At 33.8% G+C, this 20,653-nt stretch overlaps 1 protein-coding gene across 2 annotated transcripts; it reads right to left on the reverse strand.

The window, feature by feature from the left end:
- Positions 1-288: 288 nt before the first annotated feature.
- LOC128165905 (uncharacterized) lies at positions 289-16,823 on the reverse strand. Of its 2 annotated transcripts, none has more exons than XM_052830848.1 (3): positions 15,364-16,823; positions 11,152-12,302; positions 289-533 (listed from the first exon to the last, which is right to left on the reverse strand). In XM_052830848.1, the coding sequence occupies exons 1-3, from the start codon at positions 15,392-15,394 to the stop codon at positions 387-389; spliced, it is 1,329 nt and encodes a 442-aa protein (XP_052686808.1). In that variant the 5' UTR covers positions 15,395-16,823; the 3' UTR covers positions 289-386. The 2 variants fall into 2 exon arrangements, with proteins under 2 accessions (XP_052686808.1, XP_052686815.1); XM_052830855.1 differs by lacking the exon at positions 15,364-16,823 and adding an exon at positions 12,436-12,669.
- Between the last annotated feature and the right edge of the window lie 3,830 nt (positions 16,824-20,653).

The raw sequence follows: 20,653 nt of genomic DNA on the forward strand, positions 1-20,653 counted from the left end.
AATGGGCGTATTCGAATGTCTCAAATGGCCTTTTAACTAAACTGTATGTACTAAGTAAAACCGTTTGCAAGTATAGAAGTGAATATACACGGGGCGAAAATAACCCAATATACAGTATACATCGGTCTTAAAGGTATACGAAAAACCTGTTATGTGTGTATAAGTTTCTTTTTGGTCATTTTGATTAAAACTTTGCCAACACTACCAAAAATTCACCTGCATTAAAATAATGAGGCAAAAACCAACTTAAAAACGATGCAAAATTGAAAACCAAAGATATTATATTGAAATATGTTTTAATTGAAACGAACTCAACGGCTTTAATAATAAATCTTTCAAAGGCTCCAACAGTCAATCATAACAAAGTTAAAATTTATATGCTTACATCACAGAATGTAAACGAAGACTAAAATCAACCCTATCACAAGTCCAAGAACCCCGCATGCGCAGTAAATAGTTCCTCTGTCGGCCTTCTTCCCAACTCTCTCGATTTCTCTGATTTCTCGGTCCAGTCTGTTCATATGTTCTTCACTCTGGTAAAAGTAAAAAACAACCCAGTAATATACATGAGAACTTTACATTAACACCCGCAATAATGGAACTTATGAAAAAACATATAATTGACGTCGGACACATAAAAAACCATTGAGCTTTTGCAGGCATCCATTATTATTGTTGTTTTCCGCTAGGAAGAGTATTTATTTGTAAGGGTCATGATAACTTTTTGTTTAGATAACATAGGACCAATGCACTTTATGTGGTCAAATAACTTACATGTGTGCACACACACAGTTATTGAACTAGTGCTGATGTCAACTATGTTACAATTTCAATACTCCCCCCCCCCCTCCCCGTTCAAAAAAATATTCCTATAGAAGAAGGGAATTCTTTGACATTGTTGAGAAAGTTTAATGACTGGTAAAAAGGAAATTTCCGAATAAGATGTAGATGGTATTTCTGTCTTGAATAGGATAACGTACTGTAAACAAAATTTTAAAATAAAAGCATTTAGAGAAACATTTTGATATAAACTGGTTTAATATAAAACTCTTAAAAAAGTATCAAAATCTCAAAATAGTAACATTTTAAAATGAACCTTTGTGTGTATTGCATAATACACTAGGCCTATGCTTCATAGTTTTGCCATGCTATTTAAAAAAAACGAACCAATTTTAATAAATAAATGATTGGGGCTTTAACCTACTACATATAAGAATTGTCATTTTTTGAATGACTGAAATGTTTAAATATGTAACATAATAAAGCTTAAAGAATGAAGCTTTTTAAGTTGATGGTTACATCTACCAAAATTATTGACTTTCAAAAAACATTCTTGGTGTTTGTTTGATTAATCAAACAATCAAACCGAGAACAATTGGCAATTTTGCTATTGCATGATTTCATTATGACATAAAGTTAATATATTTAAAATTTGAAATTGTAATATACATGTACATGTACGGTGTTCCCCATTTTATAGTCCATTTTCCTTAAGTTATGCTTTATATCAAGCAATGGTTTAAATGAGCATGGTAACAATTTGGTCAAAATTTATTTTTTCGTTTTTAATGTTTATAATAATTCAATGCATGAGGCATTTGTTATATTCAACAGACATTTGAGTGTCATTCGTCGAGTTATAAGAGAGATACAGAGCTCACAATTCTTTGTTATGAAAAGTTTAGGTCATGATTTTGTTTATATTTTGAATGATTAAAAGAAATTTCCATGCTACGACCTTAAATGAATGTGACAAACGTAAGTAATTGTTTATTTATGTTCAAAACAATTTAGCAGATAGAAAAATCAGCTTGATAAAAAGAACTTTTACCGGTATATCAAACCAATGTTAACAAAAACATGGCACGAACCTACAAGTTGTTTACATAACAAAGAATGGTGAGCTCTGTATCTTGCTTATAACTCTGTGACTGACACCCAAATTTCGGATGATCATTAGAAATGCAGTGCTAAAGCACATTAAACAATCAAAACAGAAAAATAAAATTTGACGAAATTGTGACCATGCCCCCGTAAGGTCAAATTTTACTTCAATCGTTCTGTAATTGTTATTTTCTATTTTACGTTGTTAATTTGCTCTTAGGTAATTTTGTTACTTATGAACAAACCAGTTTTAACTAACCTAATCTCCATTAACGATGGAATACCACGTGAAAATATACCATAGGGTAAAGCTTTAAATGATTTAAGGCATGTGATGTCAATTTAAAATGAGAATGTCTGTACGTAAATGATGAATCAGTCGATGTTAAAAACAACAGCAACAAAAACACAACAAGGGTATATGAAGTCGAATAATTATGATCAAATCTACTGAAAAGCCCTTGGGCTTCATAAGATTTGGTCACGTGGGTAACCAAATTCAAATATATTGCGTAATAGATGTGTTATTTGAAATATCTAGAAAAATCTGATCAAGTATGCAAATAAACAAAAACTCAAATGTCTTAATTTACATATCAAAATTACGTATAACAATTCCTATGTTGATAGTAGCAGCTACTAGTATTTTATCTTACTATTTTTATCTTAATAATATGCTACAGATCTCATCTGAAATTGTGATTTTAAATACAAATGTAGCGCTGCTTGTGATCGTAATTTCTTTTATTATCAAGCCCCCCCCCCCCCCCATCCCCCCCATCCCCCCCCCCCCAAAAAAAAGACCCAAAAAAGAAAAGCAAACAAGATAACATCAAACAGACAAAGAAATAGAATTACAACAAAACAAGACAAAATAATCAAAAACCCCTCCCACTAAAAAAAAAACAATGTATAGAATGTACTCATAGGAGCTGATCTTTTAAAAAAAACCCAAATGATATCTAATATCTAATAATTCAATAATAATTGTGTTCATTACATAATTAGTATATAAAAGTAATCAAAAGATAACATCCCCCAACACCCCAACCTCTGAATGGAAATAACAAAGTTAGCAATTAAAATTTTTTTTTCTCGAAAAGATATGTCGCGTCGTCTTAATGTTATGTTAGCGTGTATAAAAACTATATAGATCTTCTCATATTGAACAATTCCCGTGTACACTTCAACCCGACCCCATCTCTCGCCCAGAAGAAATGGCACTAGAGCAGGTTGCAACTCAAAATTGGTTGGGAAGATTTTATAAGCCCCAAGGGAGAATCTTACAGTTATACAAATGTCTTAATCTGGTCTTGTTTACTTAGCTTCATGTCGTAATATTTCTAATCAATAGTAATGGGACTTAGCGCCTATTGCACGTCACGAAAGCAGGATTCAAACCTTGCCCTACATAAAAAAATTGGGGCAAAATTGTGTTTACAAGTGTCTTATAATCAAATAGCATTTTTCAAATTTACATATATGATTATTGAATTGAAAATCATTTAGCAAAGGTTTATCTTTTGTAAACAAAGTTTTACACTTGAAACCACTTATTTTATTTTATTATTTAATTAAAGTTCTTAGAAAATGAATAGTGAAAAAAACCCCAAACATCTAGCTGGATACATTGCAAAGTGGTAAAAAACAATATCCATTATACATCGTATGATTATTTGATACCATTCAACTTTTAATTGAACTCCTGCTTACTGTTCAGGCAAATGGACAATCAATCAACAGTGTTTGACAAACTTTGCCATCAATAAATTTAAAGCATTCCGAACACAAGCGTAGACCAATATTATGAAACAAAAATTTAGATATTCAAGCAATATGTCAGTAAAAACGAGTTTTGTTTTTCCGTACTTGATTTTTTCCTGGGTAAAAGGACATTTGTCTTTAGATGATATTAAAAGAAGTAAACTTATAATTATAAGAAAACTTGGTCCAAATATAGACATTTCTTCGATATCATTTTTTTTTTTCAAAAACATTTTTCATTAGTGTTTCGGGGATCTGAAATGTTGGACAGTTTCATTCTGTCTCGAGGAGTTAAATGCTAGGATGCAATGAATAGGTGGTTGAAGGTCAAAACAAAATGCATTACATAGTAAATAGAAGCTGATTCGTATGGTACTTAGAAAAAGAAATGGGATTAGCTAGCATTAGCGTTAAGATATTGCTATATTGAATACAGATTTTAGTCCAAGTACATAAGAAAAAAACGAGATTTAAAAAAAAAAGATGTATCATAGCTTGTTATCAATGCTATGTACAGAACATTGACTCCAACATAAGCTTACCAAATGTTTTTGGTTTATTGTGAAATTCTAGCTATAGAACACAAGTACCAAAACATGCTTACATCATTAGTTTTCATATCCAATCTAATACGAGCGTATTTTTTTTCAGACATATACTAGTAATTTTTATCAGGGTGATCTAATAGCTGTACTTGATGACCACTAGGGTTACAACTTTGGCCATGGATACATGTACGTTGCCATCTATGGTTTTGAAGTAGAGCAATAATTGCAGAAACGAAATAACAAATAATTATCTTCCGTTCTGTCACGGCATACGTGCATATTTATTTTCCGATAAAAGCACTTTGTACATGTATGAAATTTGATGGACGTTTCGTATACTGAGTGTAGCTAAGAAAAGATCTAGCAATTATACTCATATTTCACACAAGTTATTATACCTATGCATGTTTAATTAGCTGGGCAAAGAAAAGTATCAGGGGGAAAATCTTGGTTTCACTGCTTTTTGTTTAACATTGATTTACGGCAGAACTAGCATTCAACTATCTTCAATTTCATGAAATATTAATTTAATTATAGCCATGTTTGCGAACTTATTTAATTCAGTGAGCTATCCAATAAGATTTATCGTTTTGTCCAAGAAAACTCCATGTAAGTCCGGCCGCCCGTGGTTAAGCTTGCAATTGAGAGGTCTGCATTCCGTTCTAAGTGCTGTTTAAAAGAGGGTATTTGTGGGTCGCAGGTTCGAATTAACTTTTAATGTTTAAAAGAGATGGACTTTAAAATTTAAAGAAACATGCATTTTGGGCCGATAAAACACGAATGGTCCAATACAGAATATCTATTACACATATACAGTAGCTCTGTTTATTAAAATTAAGTCATATGCAAGTATGGAAACTATACGAACTATACGTTCTTACTGTGTATGAACATTGATTTGCGTTTTTCATTGAAAAACTACTGAAGTAAAGTGAAAAAATATTCACAAAAGAAAACAATAAATCAATAAAAATAAAATTCAATTTTAATTGCTAATATTTCAAGTACTATATAAAGAATTATTATTAAAATGTAACAAATTTTGCTTCATTTTTCAGAAAAGTATGATTTAGACTTGAGGCTGTAGCCATTTTATTGTAATTTTATATCTCTGACTAAAACAGCGATTGAAATAAAATTACATAACATTAAAGCCTATATTATGTGGAATTAATTAATAATCTGACACAAAACATGTGGTTTTTACAATGTCAATGGGTCATTTTGGAAGTAAATTTGGTAAACTTGAAGATAAAGCATGGACCAATGTCATTACTGATCACCCACGCTGTGGACGCTGTGGGTACTTGTAATTTGTTCTGAACTACAATTCTTTAATTCAATACCAATCTGATATATTATGAAAATGGTTGGGGTGGAGAAACGGTTTTTCTTTCACTTTAAAAGCAAGAAGAAGACCCAAGGTAATCGGGTTCTAGAAAGAGCCTGTTGTAACCACAATAATGTTGCCGCTTAATATCATATCTGAAGGTGTGGCCAAAACTCAAATATAATAGAGACTGAAGAGATAATCTTGACTGCTAATATTTATTTCATTACAGTTTTTATTTTCTAGTACGTAGAATGACGACCTCTTTAAATTGATTTCAGGCATTTATTATTCAAAATTTTAAATATTTCACTACAAAAGTGATTCAACATTTGTTATGACTCATACCAATTTTAAATGACTAATAAGCAGAAATAAATTATATTTATATGTTTTAAAGTCAGCCGTGATATTTCGCACTTGCGTAAATATGATATTTAAAAAGATTGATTCACACAGAAACCATACTCGAAGTAAAAATAAGGAATTAAAAAGCATTTTTAAATCATATCAAACTTCATACAACTTATCGACTATTGAAAACCATTCTTTTTTACGTAGTGCACATTCATTGTATTCTTATTTACGTTTATATCAGAATTGATTCTTAAAATGGTAAGTAATGACGAGTTTCGATTTTTCTGTACACAAACTACAGCTTAGTACATTTATCTGAGTAATAGTTTAGGCACGTTATTGCTATGTATTAGTATGACTTAAATCAAAATTTAAAAAAATCACCCCCTCCCCCCCCCCCCCAAAAAAAACCCAGTACAGTGAGTTTCTTTGTACCAATGATATTGTAAATATAAATATACGTGGGAAATGGCTTGCCCGAATTAGCATGTTCTATATTTCCAGCAGTTGTTAATACGGGATATGACCTTGACTACTTTCCATGGAAATCGATTGAAATGTTGGAAGTTTTGCTTATAATAACGAACACAGTCACCCAATGCAGCGCGCCATTCGATCACCTGTTCCACAAAATGATACCTAACTACTTGAATGAAAAATGAGTACAAAGAACCTCAAGAAAACTAAAGGTCACGAGTCACGTGATCAAGATGGTGAACAATCTGATGCAAGGCTGAACTGTGCATCTCTTTTTGTACCTTTTAATTATTAATGGAATCTTTTATATAGCTTATATAATGTGGTAATTTTGAATAATAGATAAAGATTTTTTCATAATAAATAACAAATTCTGCGTGTCATTTTCCTCTAGAAACTTGCTGCATCATATGTGATCCCAGCAGCGGGTTCTTGATTTGAGAAAAAAAAATCGTGTGTTCGGCAAACAGATTTTTATTTTATCATTTATGAATACCTGTATCACGTTTAAGGTGGAATAACACACCTGGAAAACGTCACTCAAATTAACAGGAAATTTTTTGGTAATGAAAGATATAATGATAAATAAACTGTACAATTGTCAAATAAGCGAAAAATTTGATGTTTGGGGATAAAAAATGAATATCTAAAATAATTATTCCAGTTAGTAATAACAAAAGCCCCTACGGGATTCGAACTCGGGATGTATGGATAACAAGTCGAACACTTCATCCCGTGACTCGGCTATGGAGTACGTTACATGTTTCGGTCCATAATATCCCTTTAATAAAAGGAAATGTCGTTTCGATCAGGGGTCAGCCATTTTGTGATGATATGTTATTCCACCTTAACCACAAGGAAATATTGAATTAGCATACGCAGTATAAGATAAAGTGTCTCTTTTTTCCTGTTTTCTGTACAACTATTTTTGTTTTGGTGTTTAATTCCATGAGACATACTGGCTTTTGACACTTTAATACAAGGACATCTTAACCGATGTTGAATAAAGGAGAATTATTGTAGGTTATAGCCTTGACTCTCAGCATTGTTTATGTGATTGTATCGGGCATATTACAGAATTGAAAAACAAATCCCATCTACATCACGTGTTGATATGATGAATGATATTGAAAGGAGATCCTTATCATTGACAAACAATATTTTTTACTTTCATTTTGAATAGACTGTCTCTATCTCTAGATGGTCCGTATAATTAAATTTCTGTGTAATCGTGGTGTTGCACAAATACACAAATCGTATCTAAAGCCATCGAATTAGTTTTCATTTGAAAAATAATATTTGCGCCCATTGCTAATGCTAACATACTGGATCAATAGCAGATATGTATAGGAGTGCTGTTATGTTCCAATGATAAAAAGTACAACTGGGAAAACCCGGCATGTAATCCAATTTACCTGCAATCAGATTTTATGGCTCTTGTTATTTTTCTCTAGACAGATGCGATGGTTATGATACAGGCGGTCACATGTCCATTAGTGATGCAAAAATGAATCAATCTCCTAAACAAATGAGGCATTCAAAGAAATGGATTTGTAAACAAATGCATATGCATCTTTTCTTTCAACAAATACTACACCGGGGTCTGTTTATATTTGAACGATACTCGTTCTTTCATCGCGGATCTAAAAATGGCAAAAAGAATCTTGACTGAGAGCAAGTGTTTTTGGCTTAACGATTAAAATCACTCCTCAGCTTTTACGCCATGCCAAAGTTTTTCGTGTAATTTCTCTTGATATTAAAATCGTCCCGTTTTGGCCGATCAACATATGGCGAAATTCTTTTGCAATATTACACATTCTATTCGAACAATATAATGAAGTATATCAACAAAAATATTTGTAATTTAACGTTGGAGGGAATCGGTGCTAACAATTGCGTTAATCAATTTATCATTTCGCTTTGTTTAATATAAAAAAAATGAATATTAGCCATGACGTCACAGATGATGGCGTTCTTGACAGATATATTAGTCATTTGGTCTTTTCTGACTGGACAAGCTGGTGATATTGGGATTACGTCACGACAAAGGACCCAAAATGATTCACAAAATCTGTTTGCTAAATAATCCGAATCGATAAAAACGTAACTGGGTGAGAAATTCTAACCGATCGAAATCAATTGAGTACGTAGAGTATTAATAGTGAAACAAGGTTTCATTGTGTTATGTGTCTTTTTAAAACAACACTCATATTTGAAAAAAAAATAAAAAAAAAAACAAAACAAAACTGAGGACATACAACCTGAATAAATTTATATCTGCCACTGTATCTTTTTGTTAACGTTTTCTATCTCTTATAAACTAGTGTATAAACGTAATGCTTCTGTGATGTATCTTACTGTATTGGCATCGTCTTATCTAGTTTTGCAACCTTAGGAGTCGTCGAATAAATGAAAAACAGACACACTTAACAAATGTGCTCGACATGCTTTAAAATTGTAAAGTATACATGCAAGCAATATGTATTGAAATGTTGGACACACAAAAACAAAATACTAAATGCAACTTTGAATTTCGCTGTTTCCAGAATTTTTTTACTTGATTTTTTTTCTTTTCGGTCTTTTGCCATTAGTTTTGTCCACTGATTTCCTCAAGTCAATACTCAGCCTCAAATCTGAGGTTTGACCTCAAGTTTATGCACTTTTCTTTAAAGGATTTGAGTTGAGGAATGAGTTGAGGGATTAGAAAATTTTGGTGACGGTAGCACCTGGTTTTTTTCCATCAGCGGATATGTCAAAGAAGAAATTGCATCACAGTTTTGACAACAAATAGTAAAGCGTCAATTTAACAGTTATTTCTCGTTTTAAATCCACAATAACCGTAGGAAGCACGTGATTGTTTATTGTATTTCAGTCACACTTTACTCGATATAGGATTAAATCATAGGAAGTGACGTAATAAAATAAGTTTATCAAGCTAAAGCGGAACGTAACATTTATAGCAATGTCATCAATATGAAAAACGGCGTGCTCGTTTTGGCAATTTTATCGATGGACAGGGCTAACTTTGAGTGTAGAACGATTCACAATGTCATTAAATTACCACCCCCAACTTGGTAAAAGCAATTTTGAACCACGAGGGGAAGATTTAGCTTGAATGATCTATCTCTTTGAGCCGTGTTTTTATGTTTTTATGTTTTTTCTTCTTTTGGAATAATGGTGAGAATTGCCTTATTTCTGTCTTTGACTTACTGATAGATAATGTCAGATGTTACATAATGAACGAACTTTAGCAGAATTAAGGGGTGAAATTAGCTAAACTATGTAATAAGGATGGATGCAAACTATTCTGTACTGCAGAGGAGCCCTTAAGGAGGCTTAGTGGCCAACACATTAACCATCAGATCTACCTTAAACTTTTATAGATGAACTTGTTTAGCTATCAACATTTATTTGGTAACGAAAACATCCATATACATTAACTTGAGTATTTTTCCTATATATCTCTACTACTATATTAAAATAATAGACTCGAATTTTTGGGCTTTAATACCGAGAAATCGGAAGAGTACTGTCTTTTGTTTTATATATTTTAAACAACATTGATACTTGAAGATTACCAATTTGTTTTTATTTTTCCTCAATCAAGCTTCGCTAATTAATTAAAAAATCCGGAAATCATCTGGATTTTTTGGATTTTACAATCTTGCGCATGCGCATTACATTCATGCTAAATCATGGGAGTCTCTTTAGTTAAATTAAATGTTTCCACAAAATCACATTTGCATGGATAAACAAAGAAACGATGTTACAAATACGTGTAAATTTTCATTAATTCTGTTCTTCAAAGGAAATACGGGAGATAACTCTAACTCATTTAATGGTGTATTTGATATGAAAAATCCCAAAAGTTCCGAATGCCAACATGGAGTATAAATTCGAAGCGAGTAAAAAACCAAATTGAATTCTTCATAAATATGAATTAGGTATTTACAGCCTCAAAATGGTTTGTTATGAACAATTTGACTGCTATTTTCAACGCAGCTTCATTAATTTTCTCCAAAATCGTATCGGAGCGATTCTGCAGTTTTCTGCTACAGTACGGGCATATGTGAGGCATTTTAACTGTGGTGAAGGCCTTCCCCGAGACACAGTTAGATCGTTCTAACTAAGCAGAGTGAAGTGAAATTAATAGCATTATTGTAGACTTAAAGCTTGGTTATGTTAATGTCAACAATACGGTGTGTCGATGTATCTATTTCGTAAATGTCCGATATCATATGCAGTATGTCTACCCGTGCACACACGGGTCAAAGTCTAGTCCTTATTAAGAATCTCTTCTTAAGAAAACAAATATAGTCTTAAAATGGCCACGATCATCGAGCCCTCTTCATATTTTTTTAACGTAAAAATGTAATACGAAATACATGTATCAACTGATCGAATACGTTTTCCATATGATTAACACAAGTAAATAATTATAAAGAGTGGTGGGAAAAGACAATTCGATCATTAATGTTGTTTATTAACGATGTTGATCCTTACCAGAGGCACAGGAAAGTTTATGCTTACCACAGTGGTAAAAAAAATTGTTTTGCTGTTGATTATTACCACATTGTTAGGGAAATTATCCATGCTATTGATGCTTACCACAATGGTAGGGAAGTCATCTTTGCTGTTAATTTTTACGAGAGGGTTGGAACGTTATTAATGCTGTTGATACTTAGGAGATTGGTGGGGATGTTATTCATGCTGTTGATTCTTACCAGTGTCGCGAGGGAAGGTAACAATGCTTTAAAGTGGTAGAGACGGTATCAATGCCTTTATGCTTACCAGAGTGGTCGGGAAGGTATTAATGCTGTTGATGCTGCCACCGGACGCCAGCGTCTGGTGGCTCCCTATTACGTCGCTGTATCTCACCGTTTTCTTCCCGATGTCTCTTTTATGTTTGGCGGCGCTATATCCACTTGGGCCGGGCTGTGGTGAAATGGACCGTGACGAAAGCCCGGATAAAGGTCTACCCTTATTCCAAATATTGAAAGGTTTCACTGATAAACTTGTTTCTGAGTCCGTCACACTTGGCTCATGTATCGCGTGGGAATGTCTCTCTAAGCTACTTGGTAAACTCACAGATTGGTCCACAAAATCGCCATTGTCGTTTTGGCGTGCTTTGTGCCAGCTTACGCCGTGTTTAGCAGAAAAGTTTGATTCGGAACCGCTCGCGCTATGATGAGACAAAAACGGTTGTTTTTCGGAAGTCCCATCATCATCATCTTCTTGATATGACGAAATAAGTGTCCCATTGCACACAACCCGTGGTTCCAAATCTATATTTATGACTTCCGGTTCCGCTTCATCAGGGTAGCTGCTATTATGTAAAAGTAAATCGGACCCAGACAACGTATCCGTTTTAAAGTTGTCACAATCAGTCGGGTATTCATAAGTGCTCGCACTTTCATTAGTGTCAGTAACCTGCACATGGAAATCATCGATTGAATTGACAATTCTTGAGATTGGTGATAACTCTTTTTCTAGTGTTCCTTTTGGAAGTATACCATTAACTTTTATGAAATTAGGTGGCCCGCCATTACACATGTGGTTTTTGTCTTTTCTGTGGGCATTGGAAATGGTTGGGTGAACACATACATTATTTACCTGCCCTCTAGGTCCGTTCAGGCTTGGTCCTTTGTCACTTTGGCGTCTCTTCTCGCGAGATATTTGGCAACAACTTCCAAACTCTTCCTCCTGCCTCACCTTTGATTGTCCGTGAAGAAGGGGATCACTGTTCCTGTGGTAATACAAGGACGCAGGCAGCCTGACGTCCGAACAATGCTTGGGAGAAAACACAACTGGAAATCCATTAAGTCCATCCTTTTGAAATGGGATTAATTCCAGCGACTTTGATGTATTGTTATTTTCCGTTGTCGTTTTCTTCTGCAACAACTTGACGGCATCCATGCACGAATATGTTAAAGTCTGTGTACCTGTAAAGCAAAAGTAGAATCAATTTCAACCGAAACGTTGTTCTGATTAAGACAGTAGAAAACACCGTCAGACAATTCGCTCTCCATCTAATGGGCGATTATTCCAACCTAATCTGCATATTATTATTCTCACCTCATTTTACTTCATCAGACTATTTCTAAAATCGAAATACACAAAAGGATGGGAAAGCCTCCTCTTTTTTAACCATATCCGGACTGCGCCTTATCAATTCCTTGCGTTTGCCAGTTGTAATTGGCTCGTGCCATACATAAAATCTTCAGCTATGTCATTCTTGAAATAAGCAAGACATGGGCTGTTTCTTGTATTCCAACTCGAGGGGATTAACAGACCTCCCCAACATAACCACTGTTCCAACGCATTTACAGGGGTCTCTCCCCTGAATTTCTGTACCGAGGTAAACGTAAAAAAGATCCCTCCCAGTGGAGCGAGTGACAGACATAATCAATGCAATAGGTTTAAAAATATAGCATGCTTTAACCGAAACTAAAATCTTGCTAGCTTTTGGGTGTGTCTTAAACATTAAGAAATACAGTATCATTTATCAGAGATGTAATGGACCCTCTATGAATTCAGAAATGGCATGAAGGTCTACTTCTTGGGTAATGTGGGGTTCGTGTCCTTTTTTTAAACCAGTGAACAGTCTTCAAAGACAACAACGTCCTGAATGATAAAACTCGCGTTTGAATTAAGAAATAAAGTACTATATCGTAATATGCTTACAGGTAGAAATTTATAAATAAATTACAAATTGTGTAACACACTTAAATGGTTGGTAACTCTGACTACACGTGTCATTCTTGTCATTCTCTATATAGTAGCAGCACTTTTTTCGGGTAGTAATTAAGTGGTTGCATATTCACACAGTTAAACACGCGCATACTAGTACTAAAGTTCTATTGATATGCTAGTACACATAATGAAGTTACCGAACTACAGCCTTATTAGTTATTAAAAAAAACATTTAAATAACCGCCAAAACATTTCATTACGTCACGTCACATTCAAACAGCAAAAGGTTTGTATTTGCAAATAACAAGATGGTGTATGAATTCTTGTTTATAAACTTTAAATGCCTTAGAAATGAATCCAAATCGATATATTTTATCTACCGCTTGCATTTGCTTAGTTGGATAACCAAGCAACACCGGTGAAAGTGATGGTTCTATATTTACTGTGAACTTCAGCTAGTACACCCCGAATGAGTGCACGGATAAAGCTATATGTCTCGATCTGATAAAATGATCAGTTTATTTTAAGCCAATCCCGCTTTTTGGTTTGCTTTGTTTATCAATTCGACTTCTATTTACAAGTTTTTATGCAGGATTTTGAAAAAGTTAAAAGCTAAATCATTCATAATTTTATTAATTATCAGATTGGAATCAGTTTCGGAATGTTGGGATCAAAATTCGGTTTATTAAACTAGATATTCCTTAAAATGTATTGGCTGCTAATGACCGGAATGACACTTTTTTCTTAGTTCTCTTTTTTTCTTTTAAAAGAAAAGTCGAATTGGAACCAGTTTTGGGTTGTTTGGGATCAATACCAGCCCCCCAAAATTCTGCCTCAATGAAGGATAAGTTGACGCGAGTGTCAGGGGGAACAGTTTTAATTACACAGTGCGCGGGTCCTAATAGATTACCCATCGTCGAACTCGGAATCAAGATTGGCGGGAATCAATAGATATTACTTCACATTATCCGCTCCCCCAACGAAACGTCTTATAGATGGCAGAAATGTAGGCAGACTTCATGCTACATGCAGCCAATTCATCTACTACGCATGCTCGTTTTTTTAACTCAGAAATACATGTACAATGTGCATTCATACACTGGTTTTACATTTGCTGGGTTTATCAATTATCTTTAAATAAAAAAAGTATATCTGTCACTTTTAGTCACTAAATTTAGTGAAAATATCCCTCAAAATACATTTAACATTCTTCCTTAAATATGATTGAGTCAAAATCTTTTTAAAACCGAGATCGTTTTCCCATCCCCCACTTAACCCTGGCGATAGCGAGGATAATTCCATTGAAGTAAAAAAGGCGCATCACTAATTTGATAATAATGGTCTCCAGACAAGTGTATTTGGAACCTTGCTTGATTCCAGTTGTTAAAATTCGATGAATATTGGGGAAAACTTACAAGACCGCGCTTCTTTATTAATCACCCTGCTGTTAAGATATTCATTGCGCCACAATCATCCTGATAAAGTTCTTCCCATTCAGAGTTCGTTAATCAGATACAGACATTACTACAACCGTTTTTGTCTCTCTTGGCCCGTCCTCGTCACTTTTCAATAACAGTTGTTAATTTGTCCAAATTTGATTTTGGAGCCAAGCTGGAACTGCCTCTGGATGAACCGAAATTGGAGTTTTGGAGTGGTTTATGTGCACAATAAACCGAACAACTAAGGCTGATCTTTGGTTAACCCTTCTAAGCCGCCTTCTATGGGCTTCCACGGAGGGGAAACGTACAGATAATGGGACATAAAGTAACCCAGGGCTCAATTAGTGCCGTACCAGACAATCTTTGACAGAGAGTTAAACACATAGTAAGTACGCTTTGTTATCAAAGTGACAAGAAGTGGGTATCCCATATACAGGTATTCCGCGTGCTCTTTGAAATTACGTGCATACCCTCCTTTACACTCGAAAGGATCAAATAATACTTTAAAAAATTTGCAACAAAATTGTATCGATATGATACATATCAAGATTTTCAAATAAAAAAAAACAGAACTGAAGATGAAATGAGCCTGTCATGAACTTACATGGCATGCATGTAAAAATTTTATAGTAAAGCATTCAAATTTCAAGGTATAAATACGGTTATAAACAAGAACAGTTTAGCACAAGAAATAAAGTCAAACCTGACCTTCGAACTCAAAAAGGCCGAGGCCTTTAATTCTTACTAATGGCCTAAAATAGTAGCTATGCTAACAATCTATTTTAAAAATGCTTTGGGGTACGCGCAGATCAGCCATTAAGGGTATTCACCTAAACATAAACTCTTGATATATTAAAAGTAGAAAGAATACCTGGTAAACTGGTCTCTACTGATGTAGCCATTTTCACTGTAATCTAGCTGACATGCGCTAAAACTGAGCTTTGAGTGAACTCAGACTTTCATAAACAAATCTGATTCTTTTGGTTTCATAGCTGTTTGGTGATCACTGGCCTACACTAAATTTTAACTATACATGGTCAAAACGATATCAATGACGTTTATGGTTTCACTTTCTTCTAAAACGCCGGTAAATGTAGCTGGTGTGAACTTGTTTCATTTTGTAATAGAACACAGATACATTTTCAATAATCTAAAGAAATAAAAGAATAAGCATGTTACTGAACATCTGACGATCGATGCTTGCAAAGCACTGTTTTGACGCCATATCGATCGAAATCACGTGACTTCCAATCTTCTGAAATATTCGATTCCTCGTGAGATGACAAAAGCTAATTATTCATGAATCGAGTTTTAAATTTTAAATTTGAATTCCAACACTGCAGCATATGAAATTATGTTCCACATTAAAGCTGTGAATTCCAATGGTAGAGAGGCCACAATTGATCCAGAGGTTGATGTAAATGATACAACACGTAGAAGATAGCTAGTCCCCGGCAAAACGATGATAAAAAGAGAACGTTTCCAATCTCTCACAGTTCCTAAAGATTACTCCACCGAATTGATTCAAATTTCAGTTAATGTGCGAAGTTCACAGTCACTAACCGGAAGTTGTCAGTCTTAGCAATGAAAATGCTGCTGATCATAATTTAAAGGGAAGTAACTGTTGTATTTTTCAATTTATCGATCTGTTTTTTGCTATATATTGATTAGAACTCTGGGATAACAGTCGGGACACGGTGTGTGCATTGATTAGAATCCTGGCCTTAACATATCAACATTTCCGAACGTCCAACAGAGCTAAAGTAAAAACCGGTAGCATTCGTTGGAAACACTAGCCGTCCGCCGCCATTACTGAGCCAATGGCCTCGCTCAGCGGAGAAAGAAAAGATGTTTGCAATCGAAGAACGATTCTTTCTCCAAACATTTTGAATGTGAGCTAACACAAATATTTATACGTGTTCCGGATTTCTCTGCACTCAGGAATAGATTTCTGCTCTCTTCGGTCCTCTAATATAATTTCGGGCTCCCGCACCACTCGGAATTCATCGAAGTGGGTTGTCTTGATGAAGCCAATCAAATTTCTCCTATATATACAGCAAATAAGAGACTGAAGGACAATCCAATTGAATAATGGCTATTTTCTTAATAGTTATTTTTTAGTTATTTACAACTGTGTATACTTCCTATGAGCAAATTAAGTTACAAAATGTATTGTCGGAGAAATCGTCTCAAAGTTTTCAGGAATAACGAAATCGTGCAGGCTGATTTGGGGGTTTTGCGTAAAAACTACAATAGCTAAAGTCTTTATTTTTTAACCATATGTAATTTACATCAACTCTAGTGGGAAGATTTGAGAAGTTTCAAGAAAATCTACCATCTGTTTCTTTTTCATGGCCATCTAAAAATACAGGCCCGTTTTAGTTTTCAATGCGCAATGATTAAACTAACGTCAGTCTCCTAAAAGTGCCATCAAGTGTTTTTGTTGTTGTTGTTGTTGTTGTTGTTGTTGTTGTGTGTGTGTGTGTGGGGGGGGGGGGGTTGGCTGGAACGAGGGTGGAGTTGGCTGGAACGGTATAAGCCTCGGTGGTTACATGCATATGTTAAGGAGGAAGGGGGCTGGGACGGTGGTAGCATGTGTTTATCATATATATTTACGATTTAGACAAAATATATGTGTATATTTAAGAATTTGCTTAAAAATCGTATGTTCACTAAATCACTAAATTAATAAAACTCAAGATGTGCATACCCCCAAACGTTGTTATGTGATTCCCTGCTGTTGTTAAAAACAATGTGCAAGATAATACAGTGTTTAGTAGATGGAGAGATGTTTTAAAAAAATCCCACTTGAAGCCTCTTATCAAGAAGGTCGATTAGAATACGTTCTTGCACATAACTATTTGGGAGTAGCTCTTTCATTTTATTTCACCACAATTGGTCAACTTACACTGAACTGTTATAATTGGTTTGACAGTATGCTTCATCGGTCTGGAATGGTTTCTTGCAACTGATTTTAAATATACTAGAACTAAAAATTATATAAAGTACATGGATTAACAAAACATCATTTGTTCCAACTTAAATTAAGAAAAGCATTGATACCTTTAAAGTAATACACATGAAATCGAGTTTTATTTCAGTAAAGCTTCTAAAAAAAAATAAACAGCCATTGGGATATATGTATTTGAATTTTTCATTATCCATGCATCTCTTCCACGGAGAAGTAATCCCCGAAGTGTTACATAATTTTGAAATTAAAAAACATGAAAGAAAAAACTATACTTTTAAAATCAAGTGCATATAGAAACTATCGGCAGAACTTAGCTCCACGAGAAATTTTGGTTGACGGACAGATGAAATATCCCGTGCCTGGGAGCTACAGTTCTAAAGCTAGATAGAAAAGAGATTTAAAAGTAAAGAACCTTTCTCCTAAAATATTGAAGATTGTGTTTGCTACCGAAGTAATTTATGTATGTAGACGTACATACATGTAATTTGTTTATTCTGTTATGCTATTAGTCTAGTGTTGATATTCTTTTTAAATTACCTCTTATTTTATATTTCAGAAAAGTTACTGGAATTCTCTTTTATATATCTCGGTAAGGGATAGTATATTTTGAGATAAATGCCGAATTTTGTATGCAATGATAATTCTGATTAATGTAATTTGTGGTCTAAGAAAAGATAACTCTAGCGTATATACGTGCGCACTCAAAAGTGAAGAACCTTTAGTTAAAATATGATAATCAATAATAATTAAAGAACATATTTTATGTTATATCACATGTACGTATCTTTGCATACTCTGATTGAACGCTGTCACATGCGCATGCCCTGTATTCTGACAAAAACGCACTCTTAAAAATTACTGGTTCATATTATTGCAATGCAAAGATCTCTTTTCGTCTTATTTATCATAAAGACGTATATAAAATGCAAAACAATTTAAAATAATCATATTTACATTAAAATTTTACAACAAATAAAAAGGAAAGAAAAGTCCATTGCTCTAATAAAATCCATGTTTAATATTCATGAGTCAAAAATAGCTGATATCAATAACATGTAAAGTACATAAATGCAAAATCATTATAATTCAAAATGGATCAGATGTATTTTTTCCTTATATGGACCTCAGCTAACTGTACATCTGTGATTGGGTTTATGAACTTGTCAACCCAAATTTTCCCGTAGAGTTAAATTAATGCAAAATGGTCCAAAAGTATGGAAAGACAACTCCTCATTGTCTATTAAAAAACTGCAAGTTGTCCCCCTCATTGAGGTGCACAGATCCCCCCCCCCCCCCCCCACCAAAAAAAAAAAAGAAGCAAACAAATAAGAATCAATATAGCACCAGTTAAAAGAGTTAAGCTATTGTTAAAGGGACTTGGACACGATTTGACTTAAAATTTTCAAATTTTATTTTCCCATTTTCAATGTTTATACTGATAAATATAGAAGTTTACAATGCTATGTCAAAATTTGAAAGTCAAATATCAAGTTATAAGCAAGATACAGAGTTTATAATTCTTTGTTTTGTAAACAAAGCTCGAAAATGTCATTTTTTACAAATGTGTTGTATTGGTGTAAGTTTCAATCAAATGTATATTTCTTTTGTTGAAAATAGTATTCATGAAGATATTGAATTAGTTTAAAATTGTTTTTTGCATGTCATTTTGTTTACGGAATGGTAATTCTCTACATTACATTTTTGTAAACAACTATAAGACTCGAGCTTTGTTTACATAACAACCAATTCTTACCTCTGTATCTCGCTTGTAACTTGACTTTAACTTTCAATATTTTGGTCAATCATTTAAAATGCACCAGTTAACCATTTTATACTTAAAAAATAAAAATAAAATTTTTGATCTCAAATCGTGTCCAAGTCCCTTTAAGGTCAGGTTATACCTGGTATTATCACCTCACATTTTTAGGACCGCCTTATCGCTTGTTGTTAGTCAGGTCCAAAGAAAATTTCAAATATGAAGTTAATGATAATAATCAGGAGGAAATTCAAAACACAAAATTAAGATATTTTCTAAACTTTCAACAAAGGTTTGCTTTATTATCATTATTCCTTGTATACCCCAATCCTACCCCCACATGTCATCGAGAACGAACAAATTGCTTTGAGATCAACAGGTGATGACACAATTCAGCGAGGGGAGTGGGCATTGTGGGGGATTTCTTCAGACCTGTCCTACATAATCATTTACATGCCTTAGGTTATATAAAAAGCTCAGTTGATAACATAGATACCTCTGTTTATCATTGGTATGTCAAACTTTATCGAGCACTTGGTGAAAGAGGGTTGGGAGCAACCCATCCCCTCATTGTTTTTGGCACTGAGACCGTCCAAAACCCCCCTCACAAACACACACACTCTTTAAGGAATGGAGGTTTGCATGGCAGAGAACTTTATAATCTTTTTCTTATCTTTTGTTTTTGTTTGTATTTTAAGATAGGTCCCCGCCCTGACTTTGATATAACGCGCCTGTGTTATTACTGATGTAATAAGTTTGGCAACCAAAAAAAACATTTGTCTTGAAATGAATATAATATGTAAGTATTTCATAATAAACTTCATAACAAAGCATTTCGTGTTTTCAAATTAAAATAAAATTATTCTGAGCCATAAACATAGGGTGTTGTTATATAAGATTTCAAATACCACTTTAAGATTGTCATCGAATAGCATTGAATATTATGTAAAAGGAGCGCATATTTATTTTCAGTTTTCTAATTATACCATTCATGCATAATAAACATCACACAACTGGAATAATTTTATTCTAAAATGCAGTGAAATGATATCTTTGAACTTTCACATAACAACCGCCACGTGTTTTTTTTAACACGCTTCGATTCACACAGAGCCATGGCAGTTGTCATCGGGGACTTTCATTGACGAAATGGAAGATTCCCTCGCTCTGTTTGTATTGAGCAATATTTACCTTAGAAAAGTTCAAACTTTAGACACGTGGCCAAGGTGAATGAATTATTCCAGAGAACATCGGTTTTGCTTGTAGAGTGCAATTCGATTTCCTTAGAATTTCTGATAACAAAATCCAAAGTAGAAATATATATTCTTCTCATTCAAAGTGTTCATATTGTACTAGGCTTAAATGACAAGTTTTTGAGAAAAGAAACTCTTTCAATTTATTAAAATTAATATTCTCTGAAATTCTGCATAGGTT

The sequence above is a fragment of the Crassostrea angulata genome, chromosome 1 (genome assembly GCF_025612915.1).
Source record: "Crassostrea angulata isolate pt1a10 chromosome 1, ASM2561291v2, whole genome shotgun sequence".
Taxonomy (NCBI): Eukaryota; Metazoa; Mollusca; class Bivalvia; order Ostreida; family Ostreidae; genus Magallana; species Magallana angulata.

What these genes read in the sequence shown, in the direction of transcription:
- LOC128165905 (XM_052830848.1), bottom strand. Translation starts at nt 15,394, where the DNA reads ATGGCTACATCAGTAGAGACCAGTTTACCAG. An exon ending in AGTAGAGACCAGTTTACCAG is followed by an intron (nt 12,303 to 15,363) that starts GTATTCTTTCTA and finishes TTTGCTTTACAG; the next exon opens with GTACACAGACTTTAACATAT. An exon ending in ATACCTTCCCGACCACTCTG is followed by an intron (nt 534 to 11,151) that starts GTAAGCATAAAG and finishes TACTTTTACCAG; the next exon opens with AGTGAAGAACATATGAACAG.